The sequence below is a fragment of the Carassius gibelio genome, chromosome B7 (genome assembly GCF_023724105.1).
Source record: "Carassius gibelio isolate Cgi1373 ecotype wild population from Czech Republic chromosome B7, carGib1.2-hapl.c, whole genome shotgun sequence".
NCBI lineage: Eukaryota > Metazoa > Chordata > Actinopteri > Cypriniformes > Cyprinidae > Carassius > Carassius gibelio.
Window position 1 is genome coordinate 5,749,420 of NC_068402.1, and position 20,241 is coordinate 5,769,660.

General features: G+C 35.6%; 1 protein-coding gene across 1 annotated transcript; it reads left to right on the forward strand.

Moving 5' to 3' along the window:
- Positions 1-671: 671 nt before the first annotated feature.
- On the forward strand, positions 672-20,112 carry LOC127961617 (arf-GAP with coiled-coil, ANK repeat and PH domain-containing protein 1-like). Its single transcript, XM_052560825.1, has 23 exons — positions 672-1,353; positions 3,237-3,294; positions 3,973-4,092; positions 5,620-5,673; positions 5,777-5,835; positions 6,037-6,220; positions 6,557-6,601; positions 6,687-6,782; positions 9,922-9,996; positions 10,117-10,229; positions 10,733-10,784; positions 10,908-11,008; positions 11,221-11,332; positions 12,188-12,387; positions 12,462-12,531; positions 12,644-12,738; positions 13,974-14,167; positions 15,967-16,014; positions 16,113-16,285; positions 16,384-16,493; positions 17,376-17,486; positions 17,606-17,661; positions 19,355-20,112. Exons 1-23 carry the CDS (start codon positions 1,301-1,303, stop codon positions 19,447-19,449), a joined length of 2,274 nt encoding a protein of 757 aa, XP_052416785.1. The 5' UTR covers positions 672-1,300; the 3' UTR covers positions 19,450-20,112.
- The last annotated feature ends 129 nt before the right edge of the window (positions 20,113-20,241 follow it).

A 20,241-nucleotide genomic window follows, 5' to 3' on the forward strand; every position in this document is an offset into this window, starting at 1 on the left:
CTTAAAATGGTCTCCTGAATCGTTTATGATGTTTCTGCATACATTAGTTTTCTATTATGCTAAAATGTGTAAACTGAGTTTGTGTTGCATATAGAAGACTTACTAATACTCAGTTTACATCAATAGACGAGGAGAGATCAATGTTGGTAAAGGTTTAATTAAGCCTGCATATCTTTGACGAGACGTACAGATCTTACATCTCTGACTCAGACTCGAAGCTTTTTCCTTTTTCGGTTTTGGCTTGATTGCTTTCAGTGCTGTCAGGTGGGGCTTTCTTATGAACAACAGGTTTAACCGGGACAAATGGATAAGCTGCAAGCAGATTTTGAGACAAAAGCAGTCAGGTTTTGTTGACACGTGATGTTAGAAACTGTGGGGAACACTCCCTGGAAAACCCTTCATCTGAAACTGGGATGTGAAGAGATAATCATGCACTTGTCTTTTCGTTTTGAAATAAAGAATCACAAGACTAGGAAATATAAGACTAAAGTTTTAAAACAGGATATTTTGAAGTAAAAGACCTTTGATCTTCCAAAACATAAATACTCAGTAATAACATTAGAAGTAAACGCTACTAAATAAGTGTGTGTGTATGTCTCCTGAAAACAGCTTTAATTTGTCGGTGCACCAAAATCCGAAACCCGGAAATAAAGTGCGCTCGCGCGAAGGGGGGTGGACCAACTTTGGCAAATTCAAGAGAGAGAAAAAAGTTCTCCTGCGAGGTGCGAACAAGTTAAGTCTCTCAAGGGAAACGTACACGGACATGCCGTCTGATGAGCTGAAGCACACATCGATGTATAAACCACGAATCTATGGACTAATAAATGGATGAAATGCGCACAATGGAACGTAATGAAAGCGTGCTCTTGAAAATTTAGTAAGAGATGAGGCCATAATTATCGGTACGGTTTACTTAGCCTAATTTTCTTCTGCCAGTATATTTGCTCGTTCTTCTTATTTTATATTATTCGCGAATTCTTTTAATTTTATTTCCGTGACTCGTCGTTCAAGTGAATTAACGTGACCGGGAAAACAAAAAAACTTGGGTTTATTTGTGAGAAGATGCCTTTTGCTTTCACGAGGCAAAACCCGGCTGATACTTATAGCGAAACCATCCAATGGAAACGACTGGTTTAATTCATCTTTTCTAAACGAATCCTGATGTTGTCAGCACCAGTGCTCTCAAAGCGTTGGACGTTCACAGCGTAAAGGAACTCTCTTAGAGCACACCACATAAAGAGCTGCGGGGAATTAAAAGAATTGTTTGCATCGACTGTGTTCTTTGTAATTAGTTACCAAAATGACTGTCAAACTGGATTTTGAAGAATGCCTAAAAGATTCCCCGCGATTCAGGTAAGCTACTTTTTTTTTTTTTTTTTTTATATATCAGATATTCTAAATATTTAAACAAATACAAAATAATCGCAAAATAATTATATATATATATATATATATATATATATAATTAATTATTTATATATATTATATATAGGCTATATTAATTATTATATATATTATTATTATTATTTTTTTTTTTTTTTTACAAAAGACAGGTCACATGCACCACATTAAAATGATACATTTCACTGTCATGTGCAGAAGGGATGACGTAGCAGGTTTCTTTCCAAGCAGTTCCAGGATCAGGTCAATGTGTTCAGCATAAGGGTTTTGGCTTGGGCGTGCTTGATTAAAGCTGATCTCAGATCAGCCCTGAGTGTAGCCGCAACGGTTAGTGTAGCGCACAGCACTGGAAAGAATTTGCTTAGACCCATACAGAAGGAATGAATGGGATGATGATTAAGTGGCTCTGTGGAGAGTAGGAGGGGGATTTTATTATTTTTCACTCTGATTACCTTTTTTTTTTACCATTTACGTGAATACATAATGCTATTATAGCCTATAATGTCTAAAAAATAATTTATTTAAATGATATTGTAATAAGAATAAAAGTTTTGAGAGTTTTAAAACCACTATTCGACTTTAAAAGTTTCTTTCTATCTTTCTTTCTTTCTCTGGCTTGGCTGTAGATTTAGTGGGCAGTATAATGGAAAGTTTGAGTGCCATGTTTTAGTGGCTGCCGAGGGAACAGAGGGTGTAGTGAGTTCAACAATTAGGTCATCCCCACTCAGAAATATACTTGTATAAACACACACAATATCCCTTTACATCTGTGATATGCAGATCTAAACGTACAGAACATGTGGAAATCATCTACACAGAATGTACAGCCGTGCATGGACGCTATTGATCTTCATACACAGAAAGCAACTGAAAAGAAAGAGTTCGCATGAAGGTGTAAGAAGGCTTGAACAAATTTGAGGCCTAGTTTACTTCAGACTGAGGCTGTCTCTGGTTGCTAAGTGACGGCTGGGTAGTGGTGGAGGAGCAGGAAGTGAGACGACAGATACTGAAATGATAAACAGGAGACAGGAAGTGTGTTTTAGGGGTGGATTGCTTCGGAAGCTACAACTTTTTCTTCAATACACACACACATTTATGCACAAAAAAGTGCGTTTATGATGCATGCACATCCATGTGAGCTCACATTATGGCTGGAATATTATTACAGATTCTAAAACACTAGGTGTTTTACACTTGCCAACTTTGTTAGTAGTTACAGAAACAGGGCATCATAGACTAATCGACTGAAGATCACACACAAATTCATATCATGTCGACCAAACACAACAAAATCACGCAATCCTCTTTGATAGGAGATACATGATTATTGAAAACAGTGTGTGTTTAAAAGACATCTTGACATTTCAAACATGCTTAATATTCTCTGACTGGATATAATCATAGTCTGAAGCTAAAACTAGCGACTAGCGTTGACTATTGGAGCAAAAATCATAGTGTTTTCCAGGCTTTACTTAAATAACATTGTATAGTACTTTTTTTTTTTTAAAGGCAATTTATATGAGCATTTTTTTTTTTATTGTATTTTTCCCAGTTACTATTTGTGTTAATACTTACATAAAGTTTTGAATTTAATAATATATTCAGCATAATGTTTCTGTCTATACTGTATGTATGGAAAAAGCGGGAAACACAAAGCACTGCGATCTTTGAGAAAGTCTATAATGCTACACATAAGTGAAGATTCACTGACACAACTCCACATTTGGACACAGATATTGACATAGTTTTGTAGCATTTTTAACAGGTTAAGTTAAATGGGATATCAATCTTTTTTCAGTTCTGTGTGTGAAAAAGTACATGCTATGTTTCAACAGGGCAGAAATCGAGAAGGTGGAGGTCAACGTCAGTGAGCTGGAGACGAGACTCGAGAAGGTGAGGAAATGCCAAACCAACAACACTTAACTCCTTCTATATGGACATTATCGATAGCTCAAAACATGTGGAGAAAAGTTAAAGTAGTGCTACATTTCTAAGTGCTCAGACTTATGTCCTTGCACCTTGTGAATGACGTAAACATAAAACAGGTAAAAAAAAAAACATCCCATAGATTTATACTGACATCAAATCTCGAGATCTGAGCCACTTTTTATTTGTCTGCAGCGAGTTTTACATGTTCAAGCACCACACCTACTCACATTTTACGTACAAAAGTCTCTGCTACTGTTTAAAACCATAACAGAACGCAGTCTCATATTTAGACTCGCACCATAAATACACAACAGACACCCAAATATCATTGCTGCAGGGTTTATGCATTTAACCTTCAATGCTCAATTCCCTAAATTGAAACAAAGTCATTGTTCCTATCTTCTGGCGTGCGTCTCCCGCTCTGTGGTCTTATGAAGAGATATAATGTAATTCAGAGGAACTACAAAGAGGAATCGCCAATTGAAAAGCGTCTAACCACAATTCAAGATCATTTCCCTTGAATTTATTCGACTGGACAGTTGATAATTTGTTTAACAATTGCCCACATCATTTGTTTCTGAAGTTTACATGAGGGTTATGCGTGTGTTATGAATAACATGACATTATCTGACGTTTGTGTAGTTGGTGAAACAGTGCAACACTATGCTGGATGCAGGCCGTGCCTATTGCCAGAACAGTAAGAGCTTTGTTAATGGACTCAAAGAGCTGGGACACCACTGTGCCGAGGACCGAACCATGGGGGTGAGTGTATCAACAGTCCTGCAACTGATCTCAAATGAACATTACTTACTGTACACAAAACCCACGTGGGTTAGCTGATACCTGTAAATGAACATGTGATCACCCATAACAGCATCAAAATAAGAAGGAAGTGATACAACTGATAGAACTGTGTGATAACACATATGACTGTACAGTAGATTCCAGATTAAAATGGGAAACAACAAAAATGACCAGTGTAGTGTAAAATATAGAGTGTGAAGATGTTCGATGGTTTGACAGAGGTTGAAAGCGTTAAGCATTTGAGACAGAGATTTAAAAATACGTATGTAAGTGCTAACAGAGCACGTGTGTGTCTAGACATTATGAAAAAAGAAAACATAAAGAAAATTCAGTTTCTTTGGATTCATCCGGATTTATAGCTACGTGTTTGAGTAAAACTTATATATATATATATTTTTTTTCTGCAACTACTTGTTATGAGATTTCTTCCCAATTTTAAATAAAATGTTGTAATTTAGAGCATTAAATGACAGCTGGTCAAAATAACAGGTAACACTTTAATAAATAGTTAATTAGTTAACATGAACTAAGACGTTAGATTTTAAATTTCTGCATTTACTAATGCATTCAAGGTTGTGTTTGTTAACATTAGTTAATGCACTGTGAGCTAACATGATCTAATGATGAATGATTGTATTGTTATTAACTAACATTAACAAAGAGGAATAATACTGTAATAAATGTATTGTTCATTGTTTGTTCGTGTTAGTTAATACATTACCTAATGTTAATAAATGACACCTTATTGTAAAGCTTTTTTAACAAAAATAACCAAAAAGATGCCATGATATATTCATGTTTAGACTACACAATAACAATGTTTCGCCTTCAGAGGCCTGAAGAAATCAGCATTTTGTGGAATAACCCTCATTTTCAATCACAACAAATGAAAACATTTTTTTGTGTGTGTGTGAATTTTTTTCATTTTCTGAAAAAAGAAAAATAATTCCCCTTGATTATATATTTTTTACTTGAAATGTGGAGGAAATGTTATCAGACCTTTTACTCAAACTTATACCTAGTAAATCCAGAGAAACGTTCTGACTGTTCAAAAGTCTTAAAAAAAGATTACTTTAAAAAAAAATATTTTCAGCAAGGATGCATTAGATTGACAGTAAAGACATTTATAATTATACTGTTTTCAACATTATTTATTATAAGAAATCATCATATCAGAAAGATCATGTGACACTATAGACTGGAATAATGATGCTGAAAATTCAGCTTTGCATCACAGGAATTAATTACATTTTAAATGATATTATAATAGAAAACAGTTATTTTAAATTGTAATAATATTTCACAATATTGCTGTTTTCCCTGTATTTTTGATCAAATAAATGTAGCTTAGGTAAAAACAAAAAATACTTGATCAAAAGCTGAACTAAAAATCAAACTGGAAAATGACGTTCCTGTGTAGTTATATGCATTGAAAATGATTGAAGTTAATAGAAACCTAAAAGAGGCGGCACTTCTTTCTTTCAGGAGTGTTTGGAAAAGTTTTCTAAAAAGCTGTCAGACATTGTCACTGCTCAAGAGGTGAGTCAAGTTCTTTCTTTTTACTTTTACTGTTGCTGCTGGTGACCAGTGTGCCAAGCATCTCTCTGGAGATCCTGCTCATGAATGATGTCTCTCCCTGCAGGAGGTGATTGAAACCACACAAAAGTCTGTGAAGTTGAAGCTACAGAATTTTGTGAAAGAGTAAGGCGTTTTCTTCCTCTGCCTCCTCACTAAAGAAACATGTTCTTTTCTGTATCTTTTACCAATAATACGAAGCTGTCTATAAACATATGCATGAACTTGGGAGTAAATAATAATTTCTAAATCTAATGCATTTTTCTAATAGAATGGTTTTATTGCAACTACTGTATTAATGTTATCCCTACTGTATCTCTCCTGAAGGGATGTGAAGCGTTTTAAGGATGTACGGAAGGAGTTTGAGCGCAGCAGTGAGACCCTGGAGGCAGCGCTGAGCAGGAACGCACAGGCACCACGCGGAAAACAGCATGAGGTGGAAGAAGCCAGCAATAACCTCCTGAACGCACGCAGAGCCTTCAGAACAGGGGCGCTGGACTATGTGCTACAGGTACAAATATATACACTGGCCTAAGAATATACTTCACTACATTAACAAATAAGTGGCATTCGTCTGAACACAGTTTTACAAAAAATGCATCAAATATATTAGGGTTTTAGACTCTAAAACAACACTGCAGATGTTCTGGTACACATCACATACCAGTTGTTTGCAGATTTGATTTATTATTAAATGCAAAGGAAATCATATTTTATTGTGTTTTTTTTTTGTGTACCAGGATAAACCTGATGCATCTGTTCTTGTACTGTGTATTGTAATAACGCTTTGGATTTTGAGCTATGAACGCTTATGTATTATTGGCATTCTCTTTCCTTCTAACTTTAGATTAATGTCACTGAGTCTAAGAAGAAGACTGAAATTCTAATGGCGGTATGTGTCATAATGTAATATGAATCTTATGATAATGATTAGCATTGAATGGTAACTTAAAGTCACTTGTGTGAATGTGTGTCAGATGCTGTCTCTCATGGACGCCCAGGCTGTGTTCTTCCAGCAAGGCTACACGTCTCTCACTGAACTGAAAAGCTACAACAAGCAACTGAGTGAGGAGGTAAGAAATGTATCTAATCTGTCAGCTAATTTGTATGTCAAAAGGGTAACACTTTATAATAACTGCACACTATTAATCATTAATTAAGCATTAGTAAACGATAATTCATAATTTATAAAGCATTAATAGACAGTAATAAGCAGTTTATAAATACAGATATAAATGCTTTATTCTTTATTTAAAAGCATATCTATAATGTGTTTAATAATTGTATTTTCATACTTTATTCATGATCAGTTTATCATTTCTCAATGAAGTATATCATTATTTACAAACCAGTTATTTAGGAGTTGCCAGTGATTCATAAGATCACAAGAAATTTAGTAAATTCAGGTAGTTATAAAGCATTTAGTAGTGGTCAGTTAACTATTTATGTGAGCTCATCTAAAGTGAGGACTAGTTATGCCTTGTAAAGCATTTATAAAGGATATTTAAAGGCTCAGTTATCTTCTAAACAAAAAACGGAAACAAACACAACACAAGTGATACAGAACATAGAAATATTGAGAGCCTTTAAATCTCATTTGTAAAAGCTTTACAAGGCATAAATAGTCCTCACTTTAGATGAGCTCACAAAAATAGTTAACTAACATCTACATATGTTTTATAACTACCTGAATTAACCCTGAATTACAGTAGAAATACATGTTAATAAACCATTTATTAACACTATAAGTAACTATTACTATATGTCTGAATAAAAAGATGTATGAATGCAGATTTAAATAGTTTATTAATCATTTACTTACAATTTCTAAGTGATCTTATGAACCACGGACAACTCCTTAATAACTGGTGTGTAAATAATGCTATACTTAATTTAGAAATTATAAATTGATCATTAATAAAGTGTGAAAAAACAATTATTAAATACATTATAGATAAGCTTTTAAATCAGGTATAAAGCATTTATATCTGTATTTATAAACTGTTTATAAATGTCTATTAATGGTTTATAAATGATGAATTAACTGTTTCCTAATGCTTAACTAATGATTAATAGCATGCAGTTATTATAAAGTGTTACCGTCAAGGGTGTGTAAAGCTGCTTGCACACATGACTGAAGAAAGAGGAAGGAAAGGAAAAGTGTGAACTGACGTACCAATTAGGACAAATGCAAGTGTTACTTGAAGGGGAAATCGTATCGAATTGATCATGTTGTAAAGTAAAAAAAAAAAAACGACAGTCGGAAGTGTAAAGTTTGAACTGAAAAAGGGGACAGAAGATCTACTGACAGGAATGTGATGGTACATTCAGAGATCACATGTTGGCTCATCATGACAGGAAGTTTTCTGCCAGAGTGAGCAACAACAGGAAACAGTATGTATCACACACTGGTGTTGTGTGTGTTAGCAAACACTTCTGTGCTTGCAGAACTGCCTGAAAAACAGCTCAAAACTTGTAAAGAGTATAAACAAACACCAGTTTGTGGACTGAAAAGTAAAATGCTAATTCTAAGATCTGCTAATATCTTCAAGAACTGCTCATTTGATGTTTAAAAGCTGCTGAAGATCGATTATTTATGCAATGATGTTTTGACAAAGTAATGACTTGATGTTAATGAGGAGCTCAGTGTTGAAATGAAGAAGTTTTAGACAGGAAGCTTACTCACCTTCTACTGGCCTGCGAAAACCACAAAACCTGCTCGTAGCTTCCTGTAAGCACAGGAAATGGTGAAAAGCTTAGCAAGACAAATGTCAAGAGAGATCTCTAGAGCCTATTCATAGAGCGATATACAGACTGAAAATGAGAAGACGGAAACATTGTTGGGATACAGGGATGGCGTTAAATCCAGAGGTAGCTGGGTTTTTGCAGATTTAGCATTAGAGAACCAGGGACAAGAGGAAATGTAGTGTTCAAAAAAGAGAGGAAAAGAGAGGGGGAGAGTGCGTGGAAGATAACAAGAGAAGGTGGAGGTGATCTTCATGACCTCTTCTTGATATAGCTCAGGAAGTTGAGAAAGTGTCAGCATGTCGTACATCCTTTCTCATTCGTTTCAGTGCTGAGTGACGTGCACTTTGACTCTTCACTCTAACTGTGGTCCAAAAACCCACCGCATCTCAGATAGACTACAATTAGAGCAGACTGCTCGTCACAACTCTTGACTGGAAAGCTCTCGTAATAACTAGGCCTATGTACGGCAGTGGGGATTTAGACTGAGCCTCCGTACATGTGTTTATAATTGTAGAATATGCAATTAAACTTCCATTCTGAGATCTAGTTACATGCTCCAAACCTCAGTCTCAGAGAGTTTCCATCTTTTCAGGACTTTCAGCTCAAATCTGATGTTTGTGAGGTTGCCACATGATGTTTAAATCGGTATAAGATAGTTGTCTAAACAGGCAATGTTTCACTGAATGCATGTGTAAATATAAATGTGACCATGGACCACAAAACCAGTCTGAAGTGCCAATTTTGCTAAATTGAGATTTATACACCATTAAGCTTACACAAAGCTTAATAAATAAGTTTTCCATTGATGTATGGTTTATTAGAATTGGACAATATTTGGCTGAGATACAACTACTTGAATATCTGGAATCTGAGGGTGCAAATAAATCAAAATACTGAGAAAATCGCCTTTAAAGTTGTCCAAAAGAATTCATACAGTAGCAATGCATATTACTAATAAAAATGTACGTTTTGATACATGTACAGTATGGTAGTTAATGTACTAAATATCTTCATGGAACATGATCTGTACTTAATATCCTAATGATTTTTGCCATAAAAGAAAATCTATATTTTTGACCCATACAATGTTTTTTTTTTAAATATTGCTACAAATACACGCCAGTGGCCACAAATGTGAATGTACATTTGTATTTATATAAATTCATTTGCACATTATTCATGAATAATTTTATTTATAGGCCATACTAAAGATGAAAATCAGATTGATGTAACATCAAATAACCTTATTTTAACCTGCCTTGCCATAAAGGAATAAGTCTGAGTAGAATCTGATTTATTTCTACATATAATGAAGTGACCCAGGTCAGCCTTTAAAATGTCAGTCACTCTGACTTTTGCATGTTGCACATCATCCACACACACATTCACAAATTGGGCCACTGTGTTGTGAACATTGCCCATATGACTTTGATTTAGACACACATTTCTCCTCTTTTTCTCCAGTATGCTCAACTAGTCCTGAATTCTGCAAGAGAAAAAAGGGATATGGAGCAGAGCCATGCAGCTGTCAAGAAAAAGGTAGCAAGACTCTCTCTCTCTCTCTCTCTCTCTCTCTCAGACACACACACACCACTGTATATGTACACAAAGACATAAATGCATCTCTAAGGGAAGATATATTTGTGTGTCTGTCTTTAGGATGTGTCGTATGATGACTCCATAATGGACTTCAGCCCAGATGCACCCAATGGCATCGCGATGGAAGGTTATCTGTACAAGAGAGCCAGCAATGCTTTTAAAACATGGAGCAGGTACAGCACTCCAGCAATCTGTGATTTAATCACACAAATATTAACATTAATACATGGATTTATAACAAGCAAAGTAATTATATTTAAAACATTCAACTAAATTAATACAAAAATGCATGTAATGTACTAATTTTTCATTAATTTCTTCAGCTATATTTTTTCACTGTAATAGATTTATTTTTTGAGTCATCATGTTATATGCAACTTTGTGAGCAAGTTCAAGTGGTTTCTCGGTCTGTCTCTCTCCATGCAGTTATTTATAACTGAATTAGCACATCTGAGAACAAAGTTTTCAGTTTTATTTCATTTATTATTGGCATATGGTTTTAAGGTTATTTATTTGTTTACATACCTGATGGTTTCCTGTAGTGGACATGTTTGCTCTTTTGAGTTTTTCCCGTTTTGCACATTTGTTCGTTGAGTGTGATTTCAGCGTCTGTGATGAATTACAATCATATGTCTGACTGCATTATTAATACCTTGCATGTGTTTTCATACTGTAGACGCTGGTTCTCCATTCAGAAGAACCAGTTGGTTTACCAAAAGAAACATAATGTAAGTATCAAATCGTTTAACATAAGGATTACATAGCATTAACCAATAATAGTAATGACACAGTGATTCACACACACGTACAGATTGTTTTATTTAAACAAGCTCTCTGTCTCCCTGTATCAGGAGCAGCTCACTGTTGTTGTGGAGGACTTGCGTTTATGCACAGTGAAGCCCTACAGTGAACAAGACAGACGATTCTGCTTTGAGGTCGTCTCTCCCTCTAAGTGAGTCGAGAGTGTGTTGAATTGGAATTGAAACTGGAATTTAACGTGTATGTGTATTTTTGTGCATGCAACATTTTTCTGTTTCCTGTGTTTGGGTCCGGCTGTATTTAGACTGTAAACGGTCCTGTAAATATGTTATTCTGCATTCAGACAAGTCTGTGCATATCCCGCTCATGCTCCAAATGACAGGATCTGTGTGTGTGTTTGTGTAGGAGCTGTTTATTACAGGCTGATTCAGAGCGACAGCAGCAAAGCTGGATCAGCGCTGTCCAGAACAGCATCGCCTCAGCATTCCAGGACCGAAGAGATGACAATCTTAGCACTGTATGTCACGCACATTCACATTTAACTAACTAAACACCTAACTGTAGACATACCACAGACTATAAAACTACAGACTAGATATGTCAGAAGCACCATGTTTACTCTAAAATAAATAAGAACTTTACGATAGCAGTCTTTCTACAGTATTATTAGCACTGTCTGCAGCACTGTCTGCATGCATATTTAGATGTATGCTCTGTGAATAATCATATTTTTGCTATGGTCAAAAGTGCTTCTAGGTCAGAATGCCTTGCGTCTTGGCAGAACAGTCGATTTGTTTCAAGTGAATGTAAACAGGCGGGGTAAATAAATCATATATATATATATATATATATATATATATATATATATATATATATAAATAACTTGTGTCTTGCAGTGTAAATGTAGACCTGCCACTGTCTAAAATGTTAATCAAACTACACAATTATGAGGAAAAGGGAAAAGCACTTCATTTTTTTAGTTTTACCTTTTAACTTTAAATAAAAAAACTAAATTTAAAAATTACAGTATATTGATTACTGTTAATTTTTTGTATACCCTCAAAAATTTTTAAGAATATGAATTATTCTATATATAAAATGTACAATAATATTATGATTTTTGTATGATTTTTTTTTTTTTTTTTTTGCAAGAGGTATATTATTAAATGTTAGATTTGTAGCATTTTTTATTTAGAATTGATTTTTTTTAATGCATGTAATAAATAATACTTATTATTTTTTAGAGTAAACAATTTATAAATGTCCACTTACAAACTCTAGATTTTGCTTAAAATTAAGCTGAATTAGCTACACTTTTAATGAATGCCATACATGTGAGTGTTATAAAAGGATGTGTGTTTGTGTTAAACAGAGAGACCGCTGTAGCTCCGTGTCTGCGGGGAGTGTGCGTCTGAGTGCAGGGGAGCAGGAAGCGTCTGGTCGGGAGGCTCTGGAGGAGGTGCAGGCCATCTCAGGGAACGGACAGTGCTGTGACTGCGGGGAACCGGGACCCGACTGGGCATCAATCAATCTGGGCATCACACTGTGCATCACCTGCTCTGGCATACACAGGTAACACACATACACACACAGAATTATATAATGTATCACATGAACATGCATCTGAATGGTTTTTGTGTTTGCAGGAGTTTAGGTGTCCACTTCTCGAAGGTACGATCCCTGACGCTGGACTCATGGGAGCCAGAGCTCATCAGAGTAAGCATAGACATCATTCTCATATATTCATGTATTACATCATTTTTTTTTTATATTAAACAGTTACAATCTTTTCACATTCGCTCTTTTTTTTCCATATTGCTCTTTCTAGCTCATGTGTGAGTTAGGAAACACAGCCATTAACAAGATCTATGAGGCACGTATTGATGAGATTACAATCAAGAAGCCCCACTCCTCTAGTCCAAGGTACAGTCTGTGTTTATATAGTAATCACAGAAAACTGTTTATATTTACAGTGGTGGCCAAACTGATTAGAACAATAGTATTTTCACCAGCTAAAAATGGTTTTAAGTCAATTATTATATATTTTGCTGTGGTGTGTCAGTAGATAAAATCAGTTTACATTTGCAAATATTCATTTTCCAATTGATTGTCATAATCCGGGAAGAGTTTTGTTTGCACAAGGAGTGTGACGGCAGCCAGTGCTCAAACAGAGATCTGATCTCATCATCATCAGTCTGTCTGGAATAGTGTTTTTTCACAGTACCAAAATTTCAGTATTCGCTACCGATAACAGTGAAAACCGATAACCGATACCGATAAAATGCAGGACTCATATTTTAACCAACATTTGCGGCTTAACATTTACAGATACTGGTCCATATGGAGATTTCATTTTATTAATTTATGCTAACTTTGACAAAATCCGTGACTGTCCGTATTAAAATGTAAGTTTCATTTTCATGACTGGATTTTGAGATTCCGTCCGCGTTTTCCGCGATTTTGAGATTCTGTCCGTGTTTTTCACGTATGCATCAAGAACTGGGTTGACCGGGTACTCGGTACCACCGGTACTTAAAGAAACCTGGTACCATCACATTTAAAAAATTTTAGTACCGACTTGGTACCGAAGTACCGGGTATTTTGACAACACTAGTCTGGAATAACATGAAGAAACAGAACAAACTGAAACAGACTCAATCCAGAAGAACTGTGGCAACGTCTCCAAAAACACTGCAAAGCTACAGTGCTGTTAAAAGTTTTGGGCACTTAATGTCATAAATATATTTTCTTATCTATAAGCTTCTATTAACTAAATTAAATCAACATTTGTTGGTTCGATTCTTTGTGTATAAAGCAGCTTTTGCCACATCGTTTTTCAGAGAGCTTTGCAGGTAGGTTTCTTAAAGCGTCTTGGAAAAGTTGCCACAGTTCTTCCGGATTGAGTCTGTTTCAGTTTGTTCTGTTTCTTCATGTTTTTCCAGACAGACTGATAATGGTGAGATCAGATCTCTGTGTGGAGCACTGGCTGCAGTCACACTCCTCGTGCAAACAAAACCTTTACCGGATTAATACAATTAATGAATGTTTCCTACTGACACACTACAGCAAAAGATAGACTTAAAACCGTTTTTAGCTAGTAGTCTTTAATCATTTTGGCCACCACTGTAAATATAATCTGTATATAACTGTTTTCTCAGACAAGATAAGGAGTCGTGGATTCGTTCTAAATATGTAGAGAAGAAATTCATCCACAAGCTCCCGGAGACTGGTCGAGGAACGGTCCTGCGGCGCTCCAGTGCTCGACGGAACAGATCAAACACACAGGACAAACCCAACACACGCCCTGCCATCAAACCCAAACCCACCCGAGCCACCCTGCCACGACTCACGGGTACACAGACACATGCCAAAACACATGCTACAGTAGAACTGACACAGACACATGCACAGTCATGCACCCAAAGAAACTATATTTATCTTCTACAATTCAGCATAGAAAGATGTATTATATTATTGTAATATAAGACAAAAACGAATAAGAATAGATTAACCAAAAAAATGAATTTGCTAAAAATGTGATCAACATCAGAGCATTCAAGATATTGAAGAGTTTTTCACCAGAGCAGATATGGAGAAATTTAGCATTATATCACTTGCTTACCAATGGATCCTCTGTTGTGAATGGGTGCCGTCAGAATAAGAGCACATGAAGATTTTTGCTTTATAAGAAGTTAACTGGTGGACTGGAGTGGTGTGGATTGCTGTTATGTTTTTATCAGCTGTTTGGACTCTCATTCTGACGGCACCCATTCACTACAGAGGATCCACTGGTGAGCAAGTGCTAAATCTCTCCAAATTTATTCCGATCTTACATCATGGATGGCCTGAGTGTGAGTCATTTATTATTAATTATTCCTACAATGTAAAGTTAAAAAAATAAATAAAGTGCAACTACATTAAAAATAGTAGTTGAAAAACAAACTTAACATAAATAGCTGTTTTATTAGTCTTCAAAAACTCATCAAATGGAATAACCTTGACCTGTGTGTCTGTGTGGGGGAAGACAGCCTACATGCAGATGGCAATGAGATGCCAGTAGAGTTACCGATACTGATAACAAAGATGGACACTAACTATACCACAGACACCAGAGAGAACCTTGCATTCTGTTATGAACAAACTTTAATGTAGCTTGCAGTCAAGATTGCACAAGTATTCTGAGTCAAGGTCGGTTTCCTGAACATTAAACTGTATCCTCTTGTGGTTCTCTTTTTAAATGATGCAACTGAAATCCTGAAGATAATAATTCAGTGTAAATGAAATTAGAGCATTAGAGTGAGATTAAACTTTGGAAAATCTGCAAGTCATGGAAATGAATAAAATCTTTAAAAAGCCATGATGGAAATTAGTACAGTGTTTAAAAAAAGTTAATGGGAATTAATACAATTTTAAAAGGTTGTTTGGAATTTTTGTAGTCAGTATAAATATAGAAAACATGTGAGTGTAAACTCAGTATTTGTCACAAATGTCTGGGGGAAAAAACGTACATTTATTGATTACGTTTTATTGCTTCCCCAACTGATTCCTTAACTGATATCACTTAAATAGATATATGAAAACTAAATAGAAATATGGAAATAAAATGAAACCTAAACTGTCACTATCAAAATAAACAATAACCAAACTGAAATAGGTGACCCTGGACCAAGAAACCAGTCTTAAGTGTCAATTTTTCTAAGCTGAATATGGTTTGTTAGGATCCGACAATATTTGTCCGAGGTACAACTATTTGAAAATCTGGAATCTCAGGGTGCAGAAAAATGTAAATACTGAGAAAATCACCTTTGAAGTTGTACAAATTAATTATTATCGTAAGTATTTCTAAACAAAAATTAAGTTTTAATATATTTACAGTAGAAAATGTACAAAATCTCTTCATTAAACATGATCTTTACTTAATATCCTTATGATTATTGCTATAAATATACCCCAGCGACTTAAGACTGCTTTTGTGGTCCAGGGTCACATATACAGTAAATCTGAAAATTGCAATAAAAAACAGGAACGAATGCAAAACTGTGGTAACTGTAGTTGTGATACACGAACAAGCATGAAGACACTGGTAAAATGAAACAATGAACATTTCTACTGATCTAATCTCTGGGCTGTTGCTTGATGTTTTCCCTTTAGGCCTGAACCCAAGTGAAATCATGAAGAACAATTCCAGCTCTCATAAAGGTTACACACACACACACAAACACACAGATATGATGTCCATTCGTCCATTTGACCGCACAAACTCCTCACTCTCTCTTTCTCATACTTTCTGTGTACAGAGAATGATGAAGAGGAGGATCTGAGTGGTCTTCATCCTGGGGCTTTGCTGTACCGATCTGCGTCGATGCAGCATTTCCCTCTCATGGCAGACGCTCTGGCGCATGGCGCTGATGTCAACTGGGTCAATGTGACTGAAGACAGCAAAACTCCACTAATACAAGCCGCTATGGTTGTAAGTGTGTGTGTATGTCCATTGTTCATGATCTTAGACTGAGAGTATGTATTGCATAAATGTTACAGTGAATAATTACTGTGTATTTCTCTCTGCAGAATTCCTTGGCAGCCTGTGAGTTTCTCCTACAGAACGGTGCTAATGTTAACCAGGTGGACTCAAACGGGAGGGGACCACTACACCATGCTACCATACTGGGACATACAGGGTAAAACAGGCTTAGATACTAGGTTTGGGTAAAAAAAATTCGTTTTCATAATTTTGTTTATTCTTCATTTGAACAATTGCAATACTGATTCTTAAAATCCTAAGATTGATCTCTCTGTCAGTGTTTCCTGCAACACTTTTCAGCATTGGTGCACCCTGCTGTTGAATATGTGATATTGCATTTTAATATAAAACCTCATTGCAAAATAAGACATATGTATACCATCTGTTCAAGGACAAAAAAAAAAAAATACTAGAAAATGAACTGCATTGTTTGGGCTCTGTTTATATATATATTCCATGTATATTAAATAAATATACATGGAAGAAAATCATTTAAATGCATGCCTTTATTTTTGTTTAAAGCACTATAATATACGACTAGTGTAGACTGATTCATTCACTGATTCTTTTAAAGGTTTTTTTTTGTGAATTTAAAAAAAAAATACATATGGTGCAACCACACAAACAACTGTTTTATACTCTTAAATTGGAAGTCGTAATTTAATAATAATTTACATATTATTATAATGACAGATTTACATAAGAAATACAATTACAATTTTACTTCAGATAGTATCCAAAGAGCGGTTTTTGAGTGTTGATTATTATCTATTTAAGTACAAAATGAAAATAACAGAAAACTGACTGCATAGTCTGGGCCCTGTTAGTAATTTTAAAAATCTATATTTTTGTAATGTACTGATTTTGAATATTCCCTTGGACAATTGCAAATTATCTTGCAAATTTGACATTATACTGTATGTCCGAATGAATCAGAATCGAATCAAACCTATATGAATCACGAACTGAATCAAATCAGTATCAATACTCAGTGCTGCTGTTATACATGTCACTCAAACGTTGCTCTGTGTGGTTGTAGGTTGGTGTGTCTGTTTCTTAAGAGAGGAGCGGACTACAACTCAAAAGACATTGATGACAAGGACCCAATCGGCATTGCCATAGATAACGCCAACGCTGACATCGTCACGCTGTAAGTAGTCCTAGAGCACATCAGCTGACAAGCACACTAATCAGCTTACAGTACATTTGATGAGGTGCTTCCTGCTAATAACTCAATTAACATATCATCCACTGTGCTTTTCCTCCTAGACTCCGGATAGCCAAGATGAACAAAGAGATGCGGGAGATGGATGGCACTCCATCAGGTCATTCTGAGGGGCGGGGCTCTGGTGGTGGGGGCGGGGCTGGGACTGTGATTGGACACACTAAGAAAAGCTTTCAAAATATCAAGAACCATCTCAGTGGCCGGGCTCTAGGTGGCCAGAATTAACTGACTGTACATTTAAAATGGAAAACCGAGCTTAACAGATAATAATAAAAAAAAGAAAGCACAGTATGTGGATTTGAGCACTTTGATAAAGCACTTTAAAATTGATAGAAACACTGAATGTTAATAGATAACACTGTGCATTCTGTTCAGTGCTTTTAGCAGCTGTGGTAATGTTTTGATAAATTGTTATGTAGTACGTTTTATTAGGTGGTATCAGTACCGTTTGTACCGAGTATGGTTTTGCATGAGTATTGGGACATTTTGCATTAACACAAATCTGATCTTGTTTGTACAGCTGGTGTATTAGAAACACCTCAAGTGGAGTGTATAGTGGTTTCTCTCTGTCTGTCTAAAGCTTCAGATGTTTGAAAAATCAAGTTATATTTGATTTATTTAACGTTCATTCAGACCTGATCAGGCATTACTACCTTGTTTAACATGATGTAAAGGATAAACTCCACAGCCGGTCATTACAGTGTTTGCAAGACATCAGCATGCTGAAATTTCTCTTATACTTTTCATTTTTCTTTACAATTTGCCACAGTTACATAATGCAGCTTGAACTGTTTAACATATACAGTAGATGCCACTTTTTTACATAACCTAGTTTAAAAAAGCTCCCAATGACTAACATTAACACAGTGTCTAAACCTATCTATCTATCTATCTATCTATCTATCTATCTATCTATCTATCTATCTATCTATCTATCTATCTATCCTCCTCTCAAATTGTCTAACTCTAATCATACCATTCATCTAATGATGTTGCCTTGCAAGCACTAGTAATTCCTTCACAAAATACAAATGATTCAGCTGTTAAGGGATGTGCATGGATATTTGGCATTGTAAGGGGTATCATCACCACTCAACCAACATCATAACTTTATTCGAAACATCAGTTCAGTTCATGGTGATCATTTGTTAAGATCACTTGTAATATTTGGCTTTCCGGTAGGATTCTGTTACTCTGAATCTGATACTCTTATTGCAATGCCAGATGTTTACAGGTGTGCTTTCTTGTGGTGCTTATGCTTTTTGCTGTGGGGCTTGTTTGTCAATCTGTGTCTCTATATACAAATCTGTTTTTGCTGTTGCGTGCGTGCATGTGTTTTGTGTGTATGTGCTTGTCCTGAGACGGGTGGCCAGGTGTCTACTGCTTGCAGTGTGTGTCCTCTGCACTCCGTATTACAGGTAATTTACTGCTTCCCTATGCTTTAATGCATGCATAACCATTGCACTTATGTACAGTTATAAATCCAAATCAAATATCTTCCTCTGGGTGGTGGTGTTCTCAACAAGCTGATTCAGACATCTTTATAGACCTTGTTAAACTCCAGGTTCCAATCACTTTCCACACACAGGGGTATAATTTTCACTCTCATACAGAATGTGATTTTGATACATATTCTTGTTTGTTTTGGGAGTAAAATGTGATCTTGAACAGAGAATCTTGCAACAAGGATGCAACATCAAAAAAAGATGTTTTGCATACATGTTGTGCTGCTCATTCCCGAGACAATGATCAGCTAATATTTTTTCCCTCTCTGTATTTCTTTCCTCTCACAGGTGATGATACCTATCATGACATTTTCAGGGATTTCTCCCAAATGGCCTCCAACCATCCCGAGAAGCTTAAGCGCGGTAGCACTGACATGAAATAAAGCACCTGACCACAAGATGTCAGTGTTACACCAATACACACACACTTACATACTCCAGGAGACAAAATGAAATCCTGCAACATTTGGCTTGTCTGGCATACAAGAGTGTGGGTCTAAACATCTGGATTTTTGCGTATTTATTTATCCCGGTTTAGGCTTTAGGAAGTCATCAGTCATTTGGTGTTTCCTGTAAGTCATTTCTTCCTTTAAAAAAAGATGTTCTGTAGCCGAATAATTTATGTTTTGAGCAAGTTTACATTCCAAATGGTATGAAAACAAGACAAGAAACCAGATTGTAGAAGTGGAGTGGACTTCACTGTGTTTCTGATTTAGATGGCAATGCATTTTTCTCATTCAGATGATTTTCAGTGGACAAGTTGCTTTCTTTTTATTCACTATGTTGTGAGCCGCAGTGTTAATGCAACTTGAATGTACTTGTTACTTTGGGTGAGAGATCACCGTTTTTTCGGTTCTCCTGTATCATTTTTATTTTGTTTTCTCTATAATTTAATGTCTCTTTTTATAAGAACAAAACAACCCATTTGAAAATGGTCAACTGTTGTGTTTTGTAAGCATGCAATGTTCTAAACAACATGTATAAATGGATAACCGTGAAAGCGGTAGAATGTGTAGTTAAATAAATAATTGATTTGTGACTTATTATGCAACTTGAATTTCTGAAAATTAAAACACCATTAACACATAAACTACCGTTCACTACCATTCAAAGTTTGGGGTCTGTAAGATGTTTTTTTTATCTTTAAGATGTTTAGTAGGTTTTTTTCATCAAGA